The sequence below is a fragment of the Ctenopharyngodon idella genome, chromosome 7 (genome assembly GCF_019924925.1).
Source record: "Ctenopharyngodon idella isolate HZGC_01 chromosome 7, HZGC01, whole genome shotgun sequence".
NCBI classification, from domain to species: domain Eukaryota; kingdom Metazoa; phylum Chordata; class Actinopteri; order Cypriniformes; family Xenocyprididae; genus Ctenopharyngodon; species Ctenopharyngodon idella.
This window is the reverse complement of record NC_067226.1, coordinates 16,211,867-16,229,713: the sequence shown is the minus strand read 5'-3', so window position 1 is coordinate 16,229,713 and position 17,847 is coordinate 16,211,867. Positions and strand designations below refer to the sequence as shown.

Genomic DNA, 17,847 nt, shown 5'->3' with positions numbered 1-17,847 from the left:
CTTAGTTTGAAGAACATTTTAATAATCTGAAGAATCATTTTCCACTATAAAGCACAGTTTGTGCTATGGAATGGGTTCCACGGATGTTAAAGGTTCTTCATGAAACCATCAACGTGTCACATTTTTTTTGTTGTAAAGCACACAATGAGGAAGATAGATTTCAAACAGAGTCTAGCAAGCAAGCAAACTAAATGTGCACTGACGAGATGGGACAACTGAACACTGAAAACACAGGAAGTTAAGTACTAAGGCAAACAAGTTAATTAACTAAGCACAGCTAAACAGAATGACACAATCAAATCAGAAACCATGACAACAAATACGAACTTAGGCAGGGAGATACTGAAAACAAAGTCCAAACACAAAGGAACTGTGACACAATGCCAATAAAGGACCTTTATTTTTAAGTATCTTAGAAATCTTTCATTTGTTTCTGTCTCTCTAGTATGGACCCTTCCACCTGGCTGAGGACTCGTCAGTGGGCACCACAGTAACTGTAGTGTCAGCATGGGATGCGGATGAGTGGGGTGGAGACAGCTGGCAGGTGGACTACAGACTTGAATCTGGGAATGAGGAGGAGGTTTTTACTCTAGTGACAGACAGACAAACCAATGAAGCTGCCCTCATCCTTGATAAGGTATCATCTCTGCCTGACTATACTACTGCCATTCATGTAGATAAACTTCAAACCAAGTTGCACTTGTTTTGAAGAATGTGTTTTAAAGTACAATCATACTTTTCAACAGTGTTTGAAATGAGGGTTGAGAGTAGCTAATGACTTTTTTTTTTCTTTTTGGTCTGTTCTTTTTCACTGAATTATGGAAAAAAAAATGTTGAGTTATCACCCTGACATAATGTGATTGTTCTTTGTTTATCCAACTTTTATTCTGAAATTGATGTTCTGTCGGAAGGTTCTAAACACATTCAGGTGAACCACATGCAGAATGAGACTGACACTGGAGATGCTCATTGTCAAATTGTCAAAATGTATGATAGTTCATACTCTTGAGTTACTATAATTATCTCTGTGTTTACCTTCGCCGAACAGTTTCATTTATACAAGCTGATATTTTTATAGGTAACGTTAAGTGCATGGATGAGGTTTAAGTGTTATGTTGTTCACCATTCAACCCCCAAGAGTTCAAACACTTTTCAAGCAACATATTTCATGAAAAAAAGGTTTTTTTTGCTTTTGTTTTTTTGAGTATGAAGTAAATTATGAGAAAATGTCTAGTATCATTTATTTCCAAATGCCACTTAGATCTAGATCTAGCACAATTAATTTCATACATGTTTAAATGGGGCTTTAGGTTTTCAAATACTTTTTGAGGCCATTGTATAAAAACAATCAGTTAAGTCATTCTTTAGCTGGCCATTCAGCCGGGGCTCAAGGCCTGATCCTCACCATGACCTACATTCCCTCCAGGTGATGCAGTTGTTCCACTGCAGGGTCACCACAAGCGTATGATTAGTGTCACCGATTCCCTTGATCTTGAACTCTGTCCACCCTGTCTGTGATATACAACCAGTTTGATCCATTTCTTTTATTCATGTTCTAATAGCTTTACATCAGACTGCAAGCTGGGAGGTGGTGACATTTCAACTGATATATACTTGTATGTCAAGGAGCTAAGCCATTTGTTTACATTGTGTTTATCTGTGTTCTCTTTTACTTTACTCAACTCTCTCAGATGTTTTAAGAAAACAACAGTAAAAATTGTAATTTGTTGTTGCCTTGAAGCATGTTAGAGTAGTGGGCTGATGTTTTTACAGTTGTCAGGAGCTATATATAATGTTTTTTGTGTTTGACTTTATGCAGGGATTGGCTGAGAATTTGAGAACAGCTCATTTCTTGTCCAGGCCATGTGTCCACCAAAGCATTTTTTCCAGCAGCTAGCGTACTTTTCCAATTATTTTGAATGTGAGCGCCGTGTTTTTTAAATGGCAGGAGTGTAACGAGTAGGCATGTGACGGTATCAAATTTTCATGTTACGATTAATTGCTGAAGATTTTATCACGGTATACGGTATTATTACGATATTGAAATAAGTTGCAAAAAAAAGTGTTGTCATAGTATAACAGGTTTAAGAACCCTTTTTGTAATAACAAAAAGAACTCTAAATGTTTAAATACAATATACAATACACAAAAAATATATAAAGTAAAATTTTCAAACAGATTAAAGTGCAAAAGAATTAGGCTATAAAGAACAACAGGTAACACTGTACAATAAGGTCTCATAATTTAATGCATTAACTAAAATTGAGCAATAGCTACATTTGTTACAGAAAGTTTTTTTTTTTTTTTTTTTTTTTTTTTGTTAATGTTAGTTAAGAAATACAACTGATCATTGTTAGTTTTATCTCAGGTCCATTAAATAAGTTCTTTTGATTTTAGTAATTTTATTAAACAGTAACTAAGAAATTAACATTAACTAAGAATAATTCATGCTTTATAAGTATTTTTCATTGTTAGTTTGGTAATAATGAATTAACATGTTAACTAATGAAGCCGTATGTCTCAAAGTTTTACTGAACAATAACAAATAATCAGAACATTTCTAATCATTAGGGCAAGTTGTAGTCCAGATTAAAATATAAAAAATATAAAAATTGTAGTCCAGATTAAAATACAAAAATGTTTAAGTTTGAAAATAAATAGCCTATTAAGTCTTTAAGTATTAAGTATTTGGTGCTGTGATGAACAACATTGAGATTACAAAAAAATGAATGGCTGCTTGAAGCATTTTAAAAACTTCACTAGCGGCAGTTGCTTTGTTTGCTGGGTTTCCGGGGTAACCGCTGCATTCTGCTGTTCTATCAGCGCCCTCTGCTGTCAGAGAGTGAACGTGCGCTTTCATTCAGTGCGTCTCCTTCACTCGTTCCGCCCTGTGCTTCTCGTGCACGTTGGGCTTGTTTACATCTGAGCGCATGTCCCTTTGACGCAGAATACAGCGGTTGATGGGGAAAGTATTCTTAAATGCATTATAAAAATTTTAATAATTGGTAATAAATTATTATTTACGGTATTTTGAAGTGTCCACGATGACAATATCGTGCATATTCATTATCGTGATATATCGCATTACCGAATATCGGCACATGTCTAGTAAGGAGGTGTTGAGCGTGTTTTTCACGCTCAAGTGCTGAGTGCTCAACAAGCATAATAACGGAACAAAATAATTTAAAACAAGAACCAGAGCAAATACTTTACATTGTATTGACATTTTTATATAGAAATAGTACAGAAACAAACTATCTGTGAAATGAGGATACTATTGGGATATTCCGTATAATAGCAAGCAAATCGTCTAAAGAAAACCTGCTGTGCTGCCGAAGTGTTCTCAAGCGCTCACAGATAGGCATTTTCAGCAGAGCGCCTAGCATTTTCAGCTGGCTAAAAATGCTTTGGTGGACACACGGCCTCACAGTACCACAATGCAAAGTTTCAGATGTATAAATTAGAAGCAGAAAAAGAAGCAGACAGGCAGAAAAGTTGAGAAAATAGACAGCAATAAGAGTTTGTTTCCTGAAGATTGTGATGAGTAGCTTGGGTGGAGGCTGGAAACTCGTTCCACCACACAAGATCAGAACAAGGCTTGTAGAAAGTGGCTTTGTATTTATTATACAACTTTTTGTATCTTTGTTGATTTTTGTGTTTTGCAAATACTTTATTCAGAAAGGAAGGGTCTGATTTTTCTGATTTCATAAAGCATGAACCTGCAAGACTGTGTCTTTGTCGAAAAGTGGCAATGGACTGGTCATCGAACACTGCCACCAGGTTCCTGGCTGTCCTGGTTGCGTTTGATTTGTAAATCCTAGTTGTACACTTGTCAACTGATGGGTTGGCATGGGATGACAACTGTAATCTAGGCAAAGAATGACAGAACAGCAGGGTCTGGTCAGAATACTGTCTGCTCTTTAAAATAAGTGGATAAAGTGGCCTAATTAATTAAATTAAGTGAAATTTGGATTTAATATTACTAGTGAGGAAAACAGCAGTGCTGTTCACTTCCAGTCAGTAGCATTAGTCTTTTTCTCTCTGTCTGTCTTTCTCGCTCTTCTTTCTGGTAACATTGAACAGATTTAACATTTGCATCATCGCTGACATCAACATTTGTTCTCAATTATAGTAAGGATTATTTTTGTTGTTGATTTTTCAACAAACACACACTGAAGTGGAAGGGCTGAGAATTAAGTTAGATGAGAAATGAAAATGGAAAAGATCAAAATTACTGGTAGGGATAAAAAGACAAAAAACAAAAAAAACAGTGTTTTGACATCAGTAATGACATGTCATTACCACCCACTTCCAAATCGACGTTTATTTGCACTCTGTTGCCTTTTGTATTACAGCTATGTTTTCCTGGAAGACAGCCCAGTGTATGACATACAGTCAGTGACATCAGCATGTTGTGCGCATCCAGAAAAATGTCTGACCTTCCCAATGTATGCTGTGATGTCCTTCATCAGACTGAAGGTCCTTCAGTCTGATGAATGACATCACAGCATACAATGGGTCACTCAGAACCTGATTTGAACACATTTTACCTTCAGAAATGCAGTTTGACAAATTGTGATGACTAGTGAGACGCTCTCTGATTTTGTGATTTTGTCCTGGTCTACGGTGCGCTAGTAGAGATTAAGGGAGCTGCTTGTGAAAATCAGAGCACTGCTTTTTGTTCTTTTTTTTATTTTCATAATTACAGAGTGGCATTATTTTCTCTTGAAACCATCCTTCAAGCATGGCAAATAAATAAATATGTGATGTACTAACAGTGCGTTCATTGGTCACTTGTGTGTAGGTGCTGGACTTTGAGAGGGAGAATGAGTACATACTGGTACTGAGCGCTCAGAACCCAGTTGCTCTGGTGCGAGGCAGATACGGACCAGCATCCACAGCCACTGTCACCATTTTTATTGATGACATCAACGAAGGTCCCGTTTTATCTCAAAGCCACTATGAAGTCACTGTCAGAGAAGGGGAAGAGCCAGGACGTGTTATTGCCACAATCAGAGGTTATGACCCTGACTCTCATCCAATCAGGTAAAGTGACATTTCACTAATTTAAATAAGTAGTAAATATAACCACCAGTCATAATTCAAATGGTATCTATACATCGATTCATGCCTTAAAACAATTTCCAGCTGTCTCACTCATAAATCCAATGCTTAATCTAAATATTTCCACTTGCTTTTGCAGATTATTAGGGACAAAGGATAATATTAATTCATAAACAGTGTTAATGTATTCATAGTAAAAATGTGATTTTATTTGGGAAAATTGCAATAGAGGGCTGATATTCTTATTTCCTTTTTTTTCCTTTTTTTTTCATTTTTCATTATTTACAGTATTTTTGTTTGGATACACGTTTCACAGAATTATAAACCAATTACCAACCAACACTGCCCTTCAAAAGTTTGGAAACACCCCTGGCTAAGTGTGGTTTTGGACAATATCAGCATAAATCCTTATCATTTTTTGGTGCAAATACATTAAAGTAACTTGACATTATCATTGAAGACCAGCAATAATAATTTTCATTTTGATTGCATAATAATGGCAATATATGCATGTCAAAGTCAGACATGCCCCTTTGCCAGCTGTGATGTCTGGTTACTGGTTTAAACTTGGCCCAGGTTTGTAAAAGATTTTTGGGTCAGCACACCTTAATAGCTTCAACAATTGATTGCCAATTAAGTTTAGAATACAATGAACCAATTAGAACCCAGTTTAGGTCAGATAGTTGCTAATGGTGGATATTTTGATGAATCGAAGTTTTTTCTATGTATAAACTGTTTATGTAATAAAATATGTTTTCGTAGTTTGTGTTGTCCCTTATCAGTACAAAATTATCACAAATTAAAAAGGATTCATTACAATTTTGTCCAAAACCCCACTTTTCTAGGGCGTTTCCAAACTTTTGGAGGGCAGTGTATATAATTATGTACAGAAATCTCAGTTACCACAAATACCACATTTTCAAAATCTAAAGTGCAGAGAAAAGTTTTTTTGTTTGTTTGTTTGTTTGTTTTTGTAGTTAAGGAATTTATACTGATCCGCATCCCGTGTAATCACATGACATTGGCTAAATTCACAAAACCCTGCATGTCTTACCATGTCTTATTTTTTGTATTATATTCCATAATGTTATAATTGTTAGATTAGTAAAGAGAATGATATGACATTCAAACTCTGACTATTCTTTCCTCAGGTATTCGCTGAGAGGAGACACTAAGAAATATTTCTCCATTGGAAAGTACTCAGGAGAGCTCAAGACAGTCCAGGCTTTAGACAGAGAGGAGAACAGCACCTACACCATGGAGGTGGTGGCTGAAGATGGGCGTAAGAGATATTTTTCTCCCTCCTCATGCTGTGCATTCACTGTGGAGGGCTGTCAATTCATGTTGTTTGTTTGAATAAACATGTCCATCAAACTGAAGTTATTATACAGAGCAAGTGCAAGAAAAAGAGGCTATCAATGCAAGACATCTGGGAAAATCAACATCCCTCAGCTTTCTCTTTTTCAAAATCATCAGTGCTGCCGAGACACTTGACATTTCAAAACGCTGTGACAGGCTCTTTTCAGTATCAAATCTCATAGTAAATTCTGGACCACATCCACATGCTGTGAGAGAAATCTCAGACACTGTAAGTAGCAGTGAATGAGTCACCAGTTGAGATGTTGCAGCATGTGTGTGTGGTACAGAATTCCACATTCGCACCTGAACGGAGGGAGCAGATCAAAGACTGTGAAGGTGTGAAGGTCACACAGTTCACCCTCTAATTACCTTTTTCCCCATCAATGCTCTCAGATGAGAAATCAGTCCAGACCAGAATGCTCAGTCACAAATGTTTACGGAGGAGAAAGAAAGGAGAGAGATGAGATGCGACGAGAACAAGAGATATGACTCACAACTCCTGGTCCTGTGTTGTCATAAAAGGAGAGAGAAATTAAGATTAACTATAAATTAAAGGCAAAAATAATACACATACCTCGGTATATGAGAGCTTCTGACTTTCAAGGAATTTACTGTATTGTACTCAATTTTTTTTTTTTTAAAGCATACCAAAACATTTTGCAATACTATAAAGAAAAACTTATTAGACCACTATTACCCCCATAAAATGATATTTGTTAGTTATCAGCTTACTGGTGTGCATGTAAACATGCTCAATGATACCATTTAAAATTAGGGCAAATATATTTTATCAGTAAAGAATCTAGCTTTTTCCAATAATTTACTGGTAGGGGGAGAGGAAGCATAGAGCTAATAAAATTAATGAAGGGCAGAAAATTCATTTTTATTGTTGATATTCGGGCAGATGGCGATGAAGGCAGACACATCCATCTTTGAATATCAGACTCAACTTTGCCATAAATTGACATGTAATTAACTTTTGAAATGAGGGGTAAAGTGGGTCTCTGCTCAATCCCTAAATATTTGACTTGTGTCGATATCTGAATATTATTTGGAATAGAGAAATTAAAACCATTCGAGTTGAGAGGCATCAAAATAGTTTTAGAATGATTCATTTCAAAACCAGATAGTGTGCCAAATTCATCTATGATTTGGAGGGCAATAGGAAGTGAGTGTTGTAGATCAGATAAAAATAATAAAGTATCATCTGCATATAAAGAGATAGAATGGATTGATGAGCCTAATTGAATCGGGGTAATAAGTTTACACTGTCTAACGAACTGTGCCAGAGGTTCTATTGATAAGTCAAACATGAGGGGGGAAAGCAGGCACCCCTGCCTCGTGCCTCTGCAAATATTAAAAGTGTCCGAGATGAGTCCTGGCCATGGGATTAGTTTATAGAGTTTGTATCATTCTAATGAACTGGTCACTGAAATTGAACTTTTTCAACGTATACCATAAATAGCTCCATTCTAGCGGATCAAATGCTTTTTTGGCATCAATAAATTGGAGGCCACTGGGTGTTTCTAATTTCCTGAATTCGGCAATGATATGTAACACTCGGCGAACGTTACCTGAAGCCGAATGTCCCGTAATAAATCCTGATTGATCTGGGGCAAGTAATTTAAGTATCACTGACTGTAGACGTTTGGTAATAACTTTAGCATAAATCTTAACATCGTCATTAATCAAGGAGATGGGCCTGTAATTAGAACAGTCCGAATGATCTTTGCCAGGTTTAGGTAGAACCGTAATTAGAGCTGTATTGAGGTCTTTGTAAAAATGGCCTTTGAAAATGGTTTAATTTATAGTGTGTAACCAAATGTGACCAAGTAGATCCCACAGCACCAGGTATAAATCTATTGGAAGGTCATTGATTCCCGGGGACTTTCCTTTATTTGAACATAACACTGCATTATGTAGTTCTTCTAAAGTAATTTCAGAGTCAAGGCTGTCAGCTTCCTCCTTTTGAAAGTATGTTTAAGTTCAACTGATCAAAAAACTTATTTAACTGGTCATTACTGTGTTGCCTTTCTGAGGTATATAATTTTTCAAAAAATAACATGAATGTTTTATTGATATCTGTAGGATGTAAGGTGAGACCATTTTTTGAACTTTTGATTGCCTGGATGTTAAAATGTCGCTCATGTTTTTTCAAGGTAAGCGCAAGGAGTCGGCTTGGTCTCCTTCCATCTATGTAATATTTATGTTTTGTAATGTGAATTAAATATTCTGCTCTTCTTCGAAGTAGATCATTAAGAGCAGCCCTTTCAACATTTAATTTTTGTTGAGTGTCATTGGAAAATTAATGACCTAATTCCCTTTCGAATTCCCCACATCTTCTCTGTAATACTGATAGTTGTTCAAGATAGTTCTTTTTAAGTCTAGCGGAAAAGGAGATAGCATTGTTCCTTAAAAACTCTTTGATGGACGCCCATAACATTTCTTTATTGGAAAAAGAGTATCCATGTATCCATGTATTGCACAGATTTATCTGCAAAGACATTACAAGTCTCTTTAGTCGGCCTCCTCCATTTCCTCCTGAAGCGGGAAGTTTAAAGATCTTCCAGCAGTAGGTACTGTTGCAGCATCAAGACCCTCGAGATATTTTTCAGGGTCCTCCGGAGATTCAAACAAGTATTTCTGACCCTTATGGGTGTGTAAACTGCCTTGGAGATCGTCCACTTTCGTTGTGATTGACGCCATACCTTTACTCCGGGAATCCATTTCTTCTTTCAGAGAACTTGAGAGTTTTGAGGCGTTTGCAGCCCACAGCCGATTTTTGGAGAGACATGGATTTTTTACTAGTTGCCATTCTTGAATTAGACTTGTCAAGTTGTAAAACAATGACGTTATCTTTCCTCAATGTGAAAAATTCCTTCAATTAGGAGGTTTTAGTCAGGAGCCTAGTGTTGTGCAGCCATCTTGAGCGCGCGCCACCGGAAGTCTGCCCAGGCTGCACAAAGAGTTGTATAAAAATGGACAGAAAGGGTTTCAAAGCTGTAGGAAGGAAATTACAACACATGCTTTTCAGAAATGAATATGTATGAATGTTTCAAAAAAACAATGAAAGTAATTATTTACAATTATTTATTCAAAAAATAATGCATAATTTTCTCATAATTATATAAAGATGCTGAATATTAAAATCTGTTTACAAAGTAGGCTTAAAATGCAAAAACTCGATTTAAAAGATATATGGCTGAATTAAACCAGTATTTCCACTTGCCATTGTGCAGCGTTTACTACAGTAAAGTTGACCAAGTGGATCTCTGAACTGGTGTGACTGAGTGGAGGCGAGGCTAATTTGAATATTCATGGTTTTGCATATGCTAAATGAAGCAAGGGTTTAGAGTTAGCTATTTTAAGGCACCAATATTTAGCATCAGGTTAATGCCAGCTTTAAAACTTCTGTTTTTTAAATGTGTACTGCAGTGAAGAAACAGCAGCTTTATCATACCAACAGCTTAAATCCACTAAACACTGACTGGAGTAGCATCTCTCTTTATACATAGTAGATTAATAATGCATGGCTTGATCCAATGTTTGGTTACAACATTGTTGAAAATATCTTCTTCATTTTTGGGTGAACTATCCCTTTAAGAGTTTTTGACACAGTAACATACTAAAATAAACAGACTAAATACACACTAAACATAGTTCGAGATTAAAATTATTCATATTTTGTCACCTATTCTGTCCTTCAGGTAATTCCTCCTTGTCTGCCTCCACGCTAGTGACAGTACACATTCTGGATGTAAATGACAACAGCCCAGTTCTGGTGGGTGATTACTCCTGGAAGTACCTGTGCACACCTCGCTGGGAGGATCAGGCTCTGGTTCTAGCCTCTCGAGACAGCGATGGGCCCCAGCATGGAGGAAGGCTCAACTTCTCCCTCCGCAGTGACACCACTGTTCGTCGCAACTGGAAGCTCACTCCCATCAATGGTTTGTCTATTCCTCTCACCCACTTCCAGCCACTCGATCTATTGAGTAATACCTAGGTTGAATGTGAAGTGACAAATCATCCCTGTCACCCAAGAACTACGTGACCCGTCTCTGAATATCTATTTGTCTGTCAGTCATTACAAAAATACGTGTCAGATGAGATTCACTCACTTTTAGTTCCCTTAAAGGGGTCATGAATTGAGAAATCTAATTTTCCTTGATCTTTTGACATGTAAGAGGTCATTGTACTATAAAAACTTACTGTAAGTTTTATAACTAAAGACTTCCTCATTAGTCTAAAAGTATTTTTTATTGAATCCAAGCTCAGAAATGACTTGTTTGGAATTTTGTCACATTATGACAAAAAAGAAAGACCGCCTCTGCAGATCAGATCAATGCCTACTTCTACATCATCGCATATTTGGCCCCACCCACTGGCGAGTAAGTGAGACGAGGAGAGAAGAGTGATACAGGATCACTGGACTAAAAATAACGGTAACACTTTAGTATAGGGAACACATATTCACTATTAACTACAACTTTTCCCTCAATAAACTCCTAATTTACTGCTTATTAATAGTTAGTAAGGTAGTTGTTAAGTTTAGGTATTGGGGAGGATTAAGAATGTAGAATAAGGTTATGCAGAATAAGGCTTTAATATGTGCTTAATAATTACTAATAAACAGCCAATATTCTAGTAATATGCATGTCAATAAGCAACTAGTTAAAAGACCCTAAAATAAAGTGTTACCAAAATAACATTAGCTTCCAAAGGATTTTAATGCTAGGAAAGTGGTCGTTTATTTTCAACTATGTCTCAGTAGAGATCGGTACATTTCATTGTGGATTATTTGATAAAGCAGTCATATTTCGGCACAGGGTTTGCAAACAGACTGTACTGTATGCACTGTAACATATGGACCCGACAGTAATGCCACAACATGTAAGTAACCATTTGAATTCTAATGCCTGATCTTTGATCAGTGATTTCTGATATGTAATGATTCATGTACAGTCAGACGTCTGACTTTGTCTCAAAATCGTTTATTGCTGTTTATGCATCAGTAAATCAAGCCAGTGACTAAATAATCAACTTCATATTGTTTCTCTTAGTAACATGAAAATAATCTTTTTTTAAATTGTGATTAAATTATATACAGAAAGCGATTAAAGAACCCTCCCTTTATAATCGCTGGAGCTGTCAATCACACAGTGCAAGTTTATCAGTGACTGAGTTCTGGACTCTCTTGCCAAAACTACCATTATAATCAATGACACTGTCTACACTCTTATTTACATTGTGTTTGAACTGTTAGTTATGATGAAAGCATTCGTGAGAGTTCAGAAATCGAGTTTTATTGACGAGATCACTGCATTCATGTGCTCAATAGACATGACTGTGATTGGCTACAATGCTCATCGCTGCAGCGCTTTCATGCCACAGGAGTAGATCTAAATATAATGCTATAATCAGCACTTTTCACAATTAGTTAATCTCAACAGCTGTAATAGTAAAAACAAAGTAAAAGATTTCTAGAAAGTTCCACATGTAATACTTATTTCATATGCAAAGATGTGGATCGTGAGAGTTGAATGCAGTCGAATGCATGAATGCAGTGATCTCGTCAATAAAACTCAATTTCTGAACTCTCACGAATGCTTTCGTCATAACTAACAGTTCAAACACAATGTAAATAAGAGTGTAGACAGTGTCATTGATTATAATGGAAGTTTTGGCAAGAGAGTCAAGAACTCAGTCACTGATAAACTTAAATCAAGCAGACACGCCCCTTCCAACAGAGTGTTCAAATCAGACGGCTAAAATCAGGGTAGAAAATGGCCTTTTATTTTTAAATTATGACCATTTTTGATGTAAAAATCCTACTAACATTATAAGTGCACCTCAGGAAACATTATAAAATAATTTTAAAAAAAATGCAGTTCATGATCCCTTTAATGTTCTAAAACGTTCTATATTCACAATAGCATTGACATGCTTGGTTACATTGACCTCCTCTAACAATGACGTCAATGTGGATAAAATTAGAGATTTAAAATGAAGAAAAAAAAAAAAAACTGCTGTTCTGTGTCTGTAGAGTCCATGCAGTCAGATTGAGACGTCAACTGAATTGGGTATAATGCTTACTACCTGCTGAATCACACACAGTGCAGGTCTGGGGAAAAGAGCGTACTGACGAAGAAGGAAATTGCCCTCCAAGTCTAGTGTCTTCAGATGAATCTGTCTTGGATGTAATAAGCGTAATGGCTCTCTTCCTGATAGCTTTAGGTGTCATTAATGTGCCAAGCTGATGACGGTGAGCAGGTTGACTTAGTTGCAGCGTCTGAGTCATGAACCAGAATCAAATAGATGTCGTTTTTTTTTTTTTTTTCTTTTGCACACACGCTCTATTTTTTTCTACTTGGTCCATGTCTCAGTATTTCTCAGGGTTTTTTTTTTTTTTTTTTTTCATTGTAATTATGTTGCCTTTATATGATCTCGCAGCTAGGGTCAGTTGGTTAAGAAGGTAAATGTGTACTTCCATTGACTTTTCATCTAATTGATCTTTTGACATCCAACAGATTTCCTTATTCTCCACTCACCTCTCTCTCTCTCTCTCTCTCTCTCTCTCTCTCTCCTTGCTTTTCACTCATACATCTTTACCTGCTCTATAATGAAAGTGTGACGAGAATGATTAATGAGCATGTCGAGGATGACGTAGTATGGCATCTGTAACGTTAGGTCCCAGTTGTGCTGCATATCCACTCATGATACACAAATACATAATTTTTATTGGCTAATGGAGATATATAACCTTGTTGTGCACCATTCAGAATTGAAAATATCTTTTAAATTCCAATTCCAGGACTCAGGACTCAGAATTACCCTAAGAATTAGGAAGTATAATTCAAAAAAGGAAGTAAAAAAGGAAGTATAATTCAAATGAATTAGAACTCAAAGAAATCCATAAATTCAATTGTACATTTTAAATAGAACAGCAAGTTTGTCATTAGTCAAACTTTGAATGTTGGCTTGACTGAAATGTATTTGAAAGCATTTAAGTTTGAAGATATAGTCATAGTTTTCACTAGTTGACATTTGGAAGGTCCTATTTTTTTTTTTTATTTTTTTTTTAACCAGGTTTGTACTAAGTACTAAGACTGTGATATTAAAAGACCATTCACAATTCAGTATACACCCTGTTCATAATGCATATTATATACAGGAATACTCAGAATATGAACGCAAAGGCTAAATTGCATGTGAATCATTCTCTCATAGAAAACCATTATAAAGAAAATGCATAATGTGGCTTAATGCACTCAGTGATATTGAAGGACCAAAAACATAGCCTACAACTATATATAGCCTACTGTATTTACAGGCAAGCAGATGAACCCAAAATATGAATACAAATGCAATGTACAAAGTTTAAAGCATTTTCCTATCAAAAAGCATTAACGTACAATTTAGTACATTGCAATAATATTCTGGGCTCATCTTTATATAGTACGCATCATCAATAAGGTGTAGCTACACTGAATTTGATCTTTTAAAAAAATCACTGTCTTCTTAGTACATTAAGCCATATTAACCATTTTCAAGTGTATAAAATATGAAGTTTGGTCATATATCTTTGTTTTTCATCTTTTGAGAGGGATCTGAATATTCATGGCTTAAAACAGAGTTGAAATTGACAGGCCTGTGTTGCAGTTCAATGGATGTTTTGCCATCCAGGTCTGTGTGCCAGTCATGTGACTGTAAACTATGAATAGGCCCGAGAGATAGTTGTGTTGAACTGTCTATTGTGTAGAATTAACTATACATTTCTTTAGGTTGTTCCAACAGTATGCTTTTGACATGGAGGCCATGGGCAACATATTGGTCACCTCTGACAAGAGAGATAATCCTGTATTAGTTTACTGGTGACCCTGTTGACTAGCACATTAAAGGACTCTGGTGTCAAAGGGCACTAGTGGGGCATCTTGGACCATTGATAAGAGTAAGCAGAGACTGATAACACCCCCTTGTTTACTGGACTGAGTTCTTGTTTCTGCGTCACACGGCCAAATCCTGATTAGGTCCAGTCAGGAGTTTTTCCATAACATTTACTCAGCAGCATTACTCAACCACTTGACTTAATGTTGGGTCACCTAATTAATTTTTTTGTTAATATCAAGAGTAAATATAACTTATTTTAATAACTAGAGAAATTAAGTTTGTCAGGACAAACTTTGATGCTGGATTGACAAAGCCTTATCTGAAAGTTTAAATGATGCTTATAAAGCTGCTTATACAGCTAGCTAGCTAGCTAGATAACATGATTTAACACGTTGCTAGCATGTTTTATAAATTACTAGAATGTTTTATCACACCGTTGGTATATTTTAGAATGTAGTTAATATGTTTAGCATGTTGCGAGCATGTTCCTAGCATATTTTAGGATGTTGTTAGCATTTTTAGCATGTTGCCAACATGTTTTAGCACATTGCTAATGCTAATATGTTTATGTTGTCAAGCCAAAATAGTGGTAAGAGCAATAACATTGTTCTTTATGACTAATCTTGGTTACACTTTATTTTGATAGTCCACTTTAGACAAGTAACTTTGCAACTACATGTCAACTTACTCTCATTAGAGTATTAGTAGACTTTTAGGATCAGGTTAGTAGAATAAATTGATAAGTCGGCTTCTTGCAAAGTTACTTATAGTCAGTATAATGTCTGTTGGGGGAGCATCAAAATTAAGTGTTAGCAGATATTAAGCAGACAGTCTACTAATACTCTGATGACTGGTAGTTGACATGTGGTCGCAAAGTTACTTATAGCTGGTACTGCAGAATGTCTGAAGTGGACTATTGAAATAAAGTGTCACGTTAATCTTTCATAGCTGAATGTAAGCTGGAATTTCATTGTCTCCACAGACACTCACACCAACCTGTCTTTAAATGTCCCGTACCTGCCTCCAGAGGTTTATATCGTACCTTTTACCATCTCAGACAGCAGCTCTCCTCCCAGAAGCACATTCATCAATCTGCCAGGTAACACACATGGACTAACATTAAACTAAACGATTGAAGAGAGCATGTTTACATTAATGCGTTGCATTCATTAGCTGTTAAATGGGCTCACTAGAGACTGTATTCATTGGAGATCACAAATAGCATGTTTAATTTTAGATCTCTCACAATGTTTCATCGACACATAAAAACGCATTTCAGCCACGTCAATGATAAACAAGCAATGTCACGTCATTTGTGTTATTAAAAGATATAAATAAGCTTAATGAATGTTCAGTCAGAGGATTTTTGTGTAACAATTTAGCTCTAATGTAATTTGTATCTGTAATAAAGTTGTAGAAAGCTCCTATATCACTTATAATTTTCCACAGCTCATGTTGTCTGGAGTATTTTGTCTGCTGAAATTTCTTGGAAATATATTTTTGCAGCGTTTCGTAAGCAGAACAATCCAAAAACACATTCAATAATAGTACAATCCACTGAGATGTATGTCTATCCCTCACAGCCTCGCTTTTGTTCCAGTTAAAAAATCAAAGATGGCACTGCTGTGAATAAGGTCTATGTTGTGGCTTTTTGTGTCTGCGTTGTCATGCATTCACATCCATTGGTTTAACAGATTCTCTCCTGAAACATCCTGTTCACACAGTCTCCAGTGATGCATGGCATGGCCACAGGTGCATGGCACCTCTCTCTCTCTCTCTCTCTCTCATGCTCTCATCTTGTCTGACTCTCATTCTAGTTTCCCACAAGACCTCACCAATGCAATCACCCTCACCCAGTGCTCCATAAATATGTCCTATTTCTCTGTGTGCAACCATTGCCCTTTTAATGCATTTAAAAAGAACTCAGTGTTCATTGTCTCTCTCACAGTGACCGTTTGCCCATGCAATGTGAGGGGGAACTGTAGAACTGCACCAAAACAGCTTCAGGGCATGCCCACTATTCAGTCAACAGTGGGCATCTTGCTTGGTACTCTGGGAGTTATAGGTGAGACACGTACATAGCTCATTCAAAACATCTTGAAATGATTGGAAACGGAAGAGGATAACACAATTTGTGGTTCATGCAATCACATTTTATGTTCTTGTTTACAGGTGTTATACTTATTGTTATATTTGTGAGGCTGTCCTACCAGAATTCAACACCACCAAACAAAGGCTGCCAGGAACGAGTGCCACTTAAAGTCTCTCTGTAACTACTGAGCTTTTGAGACCATTCTGTCATTTGGTCCCTACAGTCTTGAAACTAATATCAGCTCATTGAGGGATTTCTATGTTTTAAAGTCCAATTTGCTTACTTTTGATACAGTACCTTTGTTTTAGGTTTTTTTTTGGTTTTAGCAAAAAGTAAAATATTAGACTATATATATATTAGTACCATTGTGAAGCATTCAAAACATCAGTCTACATGAGATATTTCTGTTATTTATTTGTTTTTATGCTTTGTAGTTAAAAGGTTATATTTTTCTGTTATTTTAATGTAATCCAGTTAGAATGTCTTGCTATCATAAACACGGTAGTGGTGATTAAAACATTTGGATTTTTTTCCCCCCTGAGCAGATTGATTTTGTTCAACTGAAATAAACAAGCTTTGTTTGGATACTCACATGAACAGAGAAGAAGATAGAATAACATTGAGAAAGCAAGAGAGAGCTTAACCTCATTCATGTTTTTTTCAGGCCATCTTCAGGCCAAACAGTTTTAGAGATGGAGAATAATAATCCCATCCCTTGGGATAACAACCATCCTAAAACAGTTTCACATTTAGTGAGACAGGAAAGATTACCCACAATCCCTTTTAGCCAGCCATCTCCTGTTTATGGTGAGATGACACTGGTGAACGTGACCCAGATGACCTTACAAGTATGCTATATATAGACATTCATTGCGCCAAAAATAGAGACGCCTCTGAGTGACTCCAAACATCAGCCTTCCCGCTATGACTGTAAACGAAGCCTGTTTGGCATTGAATGTATAGCACACTGTCATAACGTATCCCGTGGTGATCAAGGGGAGGTGGTAGATAGGCTCAGAACTCATATATCATCCAAAGAGAACTTTTATTAAATGCCAGTGGAGAAGTAGGGGTGTACATATTCACAGTAAGTGTAACAAAAAAATACTAACAAAATTACCAAACTAAACAAAAAAAAATATATATATATATTTACAAAAAAAATAGACACTTAACTCAGTGCCCACTTTGACGTAATAAACGACAAAAGAAAACAAATTGCTACAGGCAGCAAAAGCTACATAGACACTTTAGACAGTAAGCCCCCACCTTTTCCCCCCTAAGGTTCAGTTTAGACTGGCTTATATAGCCTAAAACAGACTCATTACACACAAGACCATACCAACTGCAGGGCCATCAATACCAGAAACCTTTGAAGCACAAACACATGATCCTTTAACCATTTAGACCATTAAACTTCAAAAATACATATAACAAACACATAA

At 36.3% G+C, this 17,847-nt stretch overlaps 1 protein-coding gene across 1 annotated transcript in view; it reads left to right on the top strand.

The window, feature by feature from the left end:
* Nucleotides 1-16,833, top strand: part of cdh16 (cadherin 16, KSP-cadherin) — a 36,415-nt gene extending 19,582 nt beyond the window's left edge. The window contains exons 12-18 of the mRNA XM_051901306.1: nt 446-637; nt 4,805-5,046; nt 6,216-6,346; nt 10,131-10,370; nt 15,293-15,409; nt 16,259-16,375; nt 16,483-16,833. Coding sequence (XP_051757266.1) covers nt 446-637; nt 4,805-5,046; nt 6,216-6,346; nt 10,131-10,370; nt 15,293-15,409; nt 16,259-16,375; nt 16,483-16,583 — 1,140 coding nt within the window. The 3' untranslated portion in view covers nt 16,584-16,833. The remainder of the gene's footprint in view (nt 1-445; nt 638-4,804; nt 5,047-6,215; nt 6,347-10,130; nt 10,371-15,292; nt 15,410-16,258; nt 16,376-16,482) is intronic.
* Nucleotides 16,834-17,847: the final 1,014 nt, after the last annotated feature.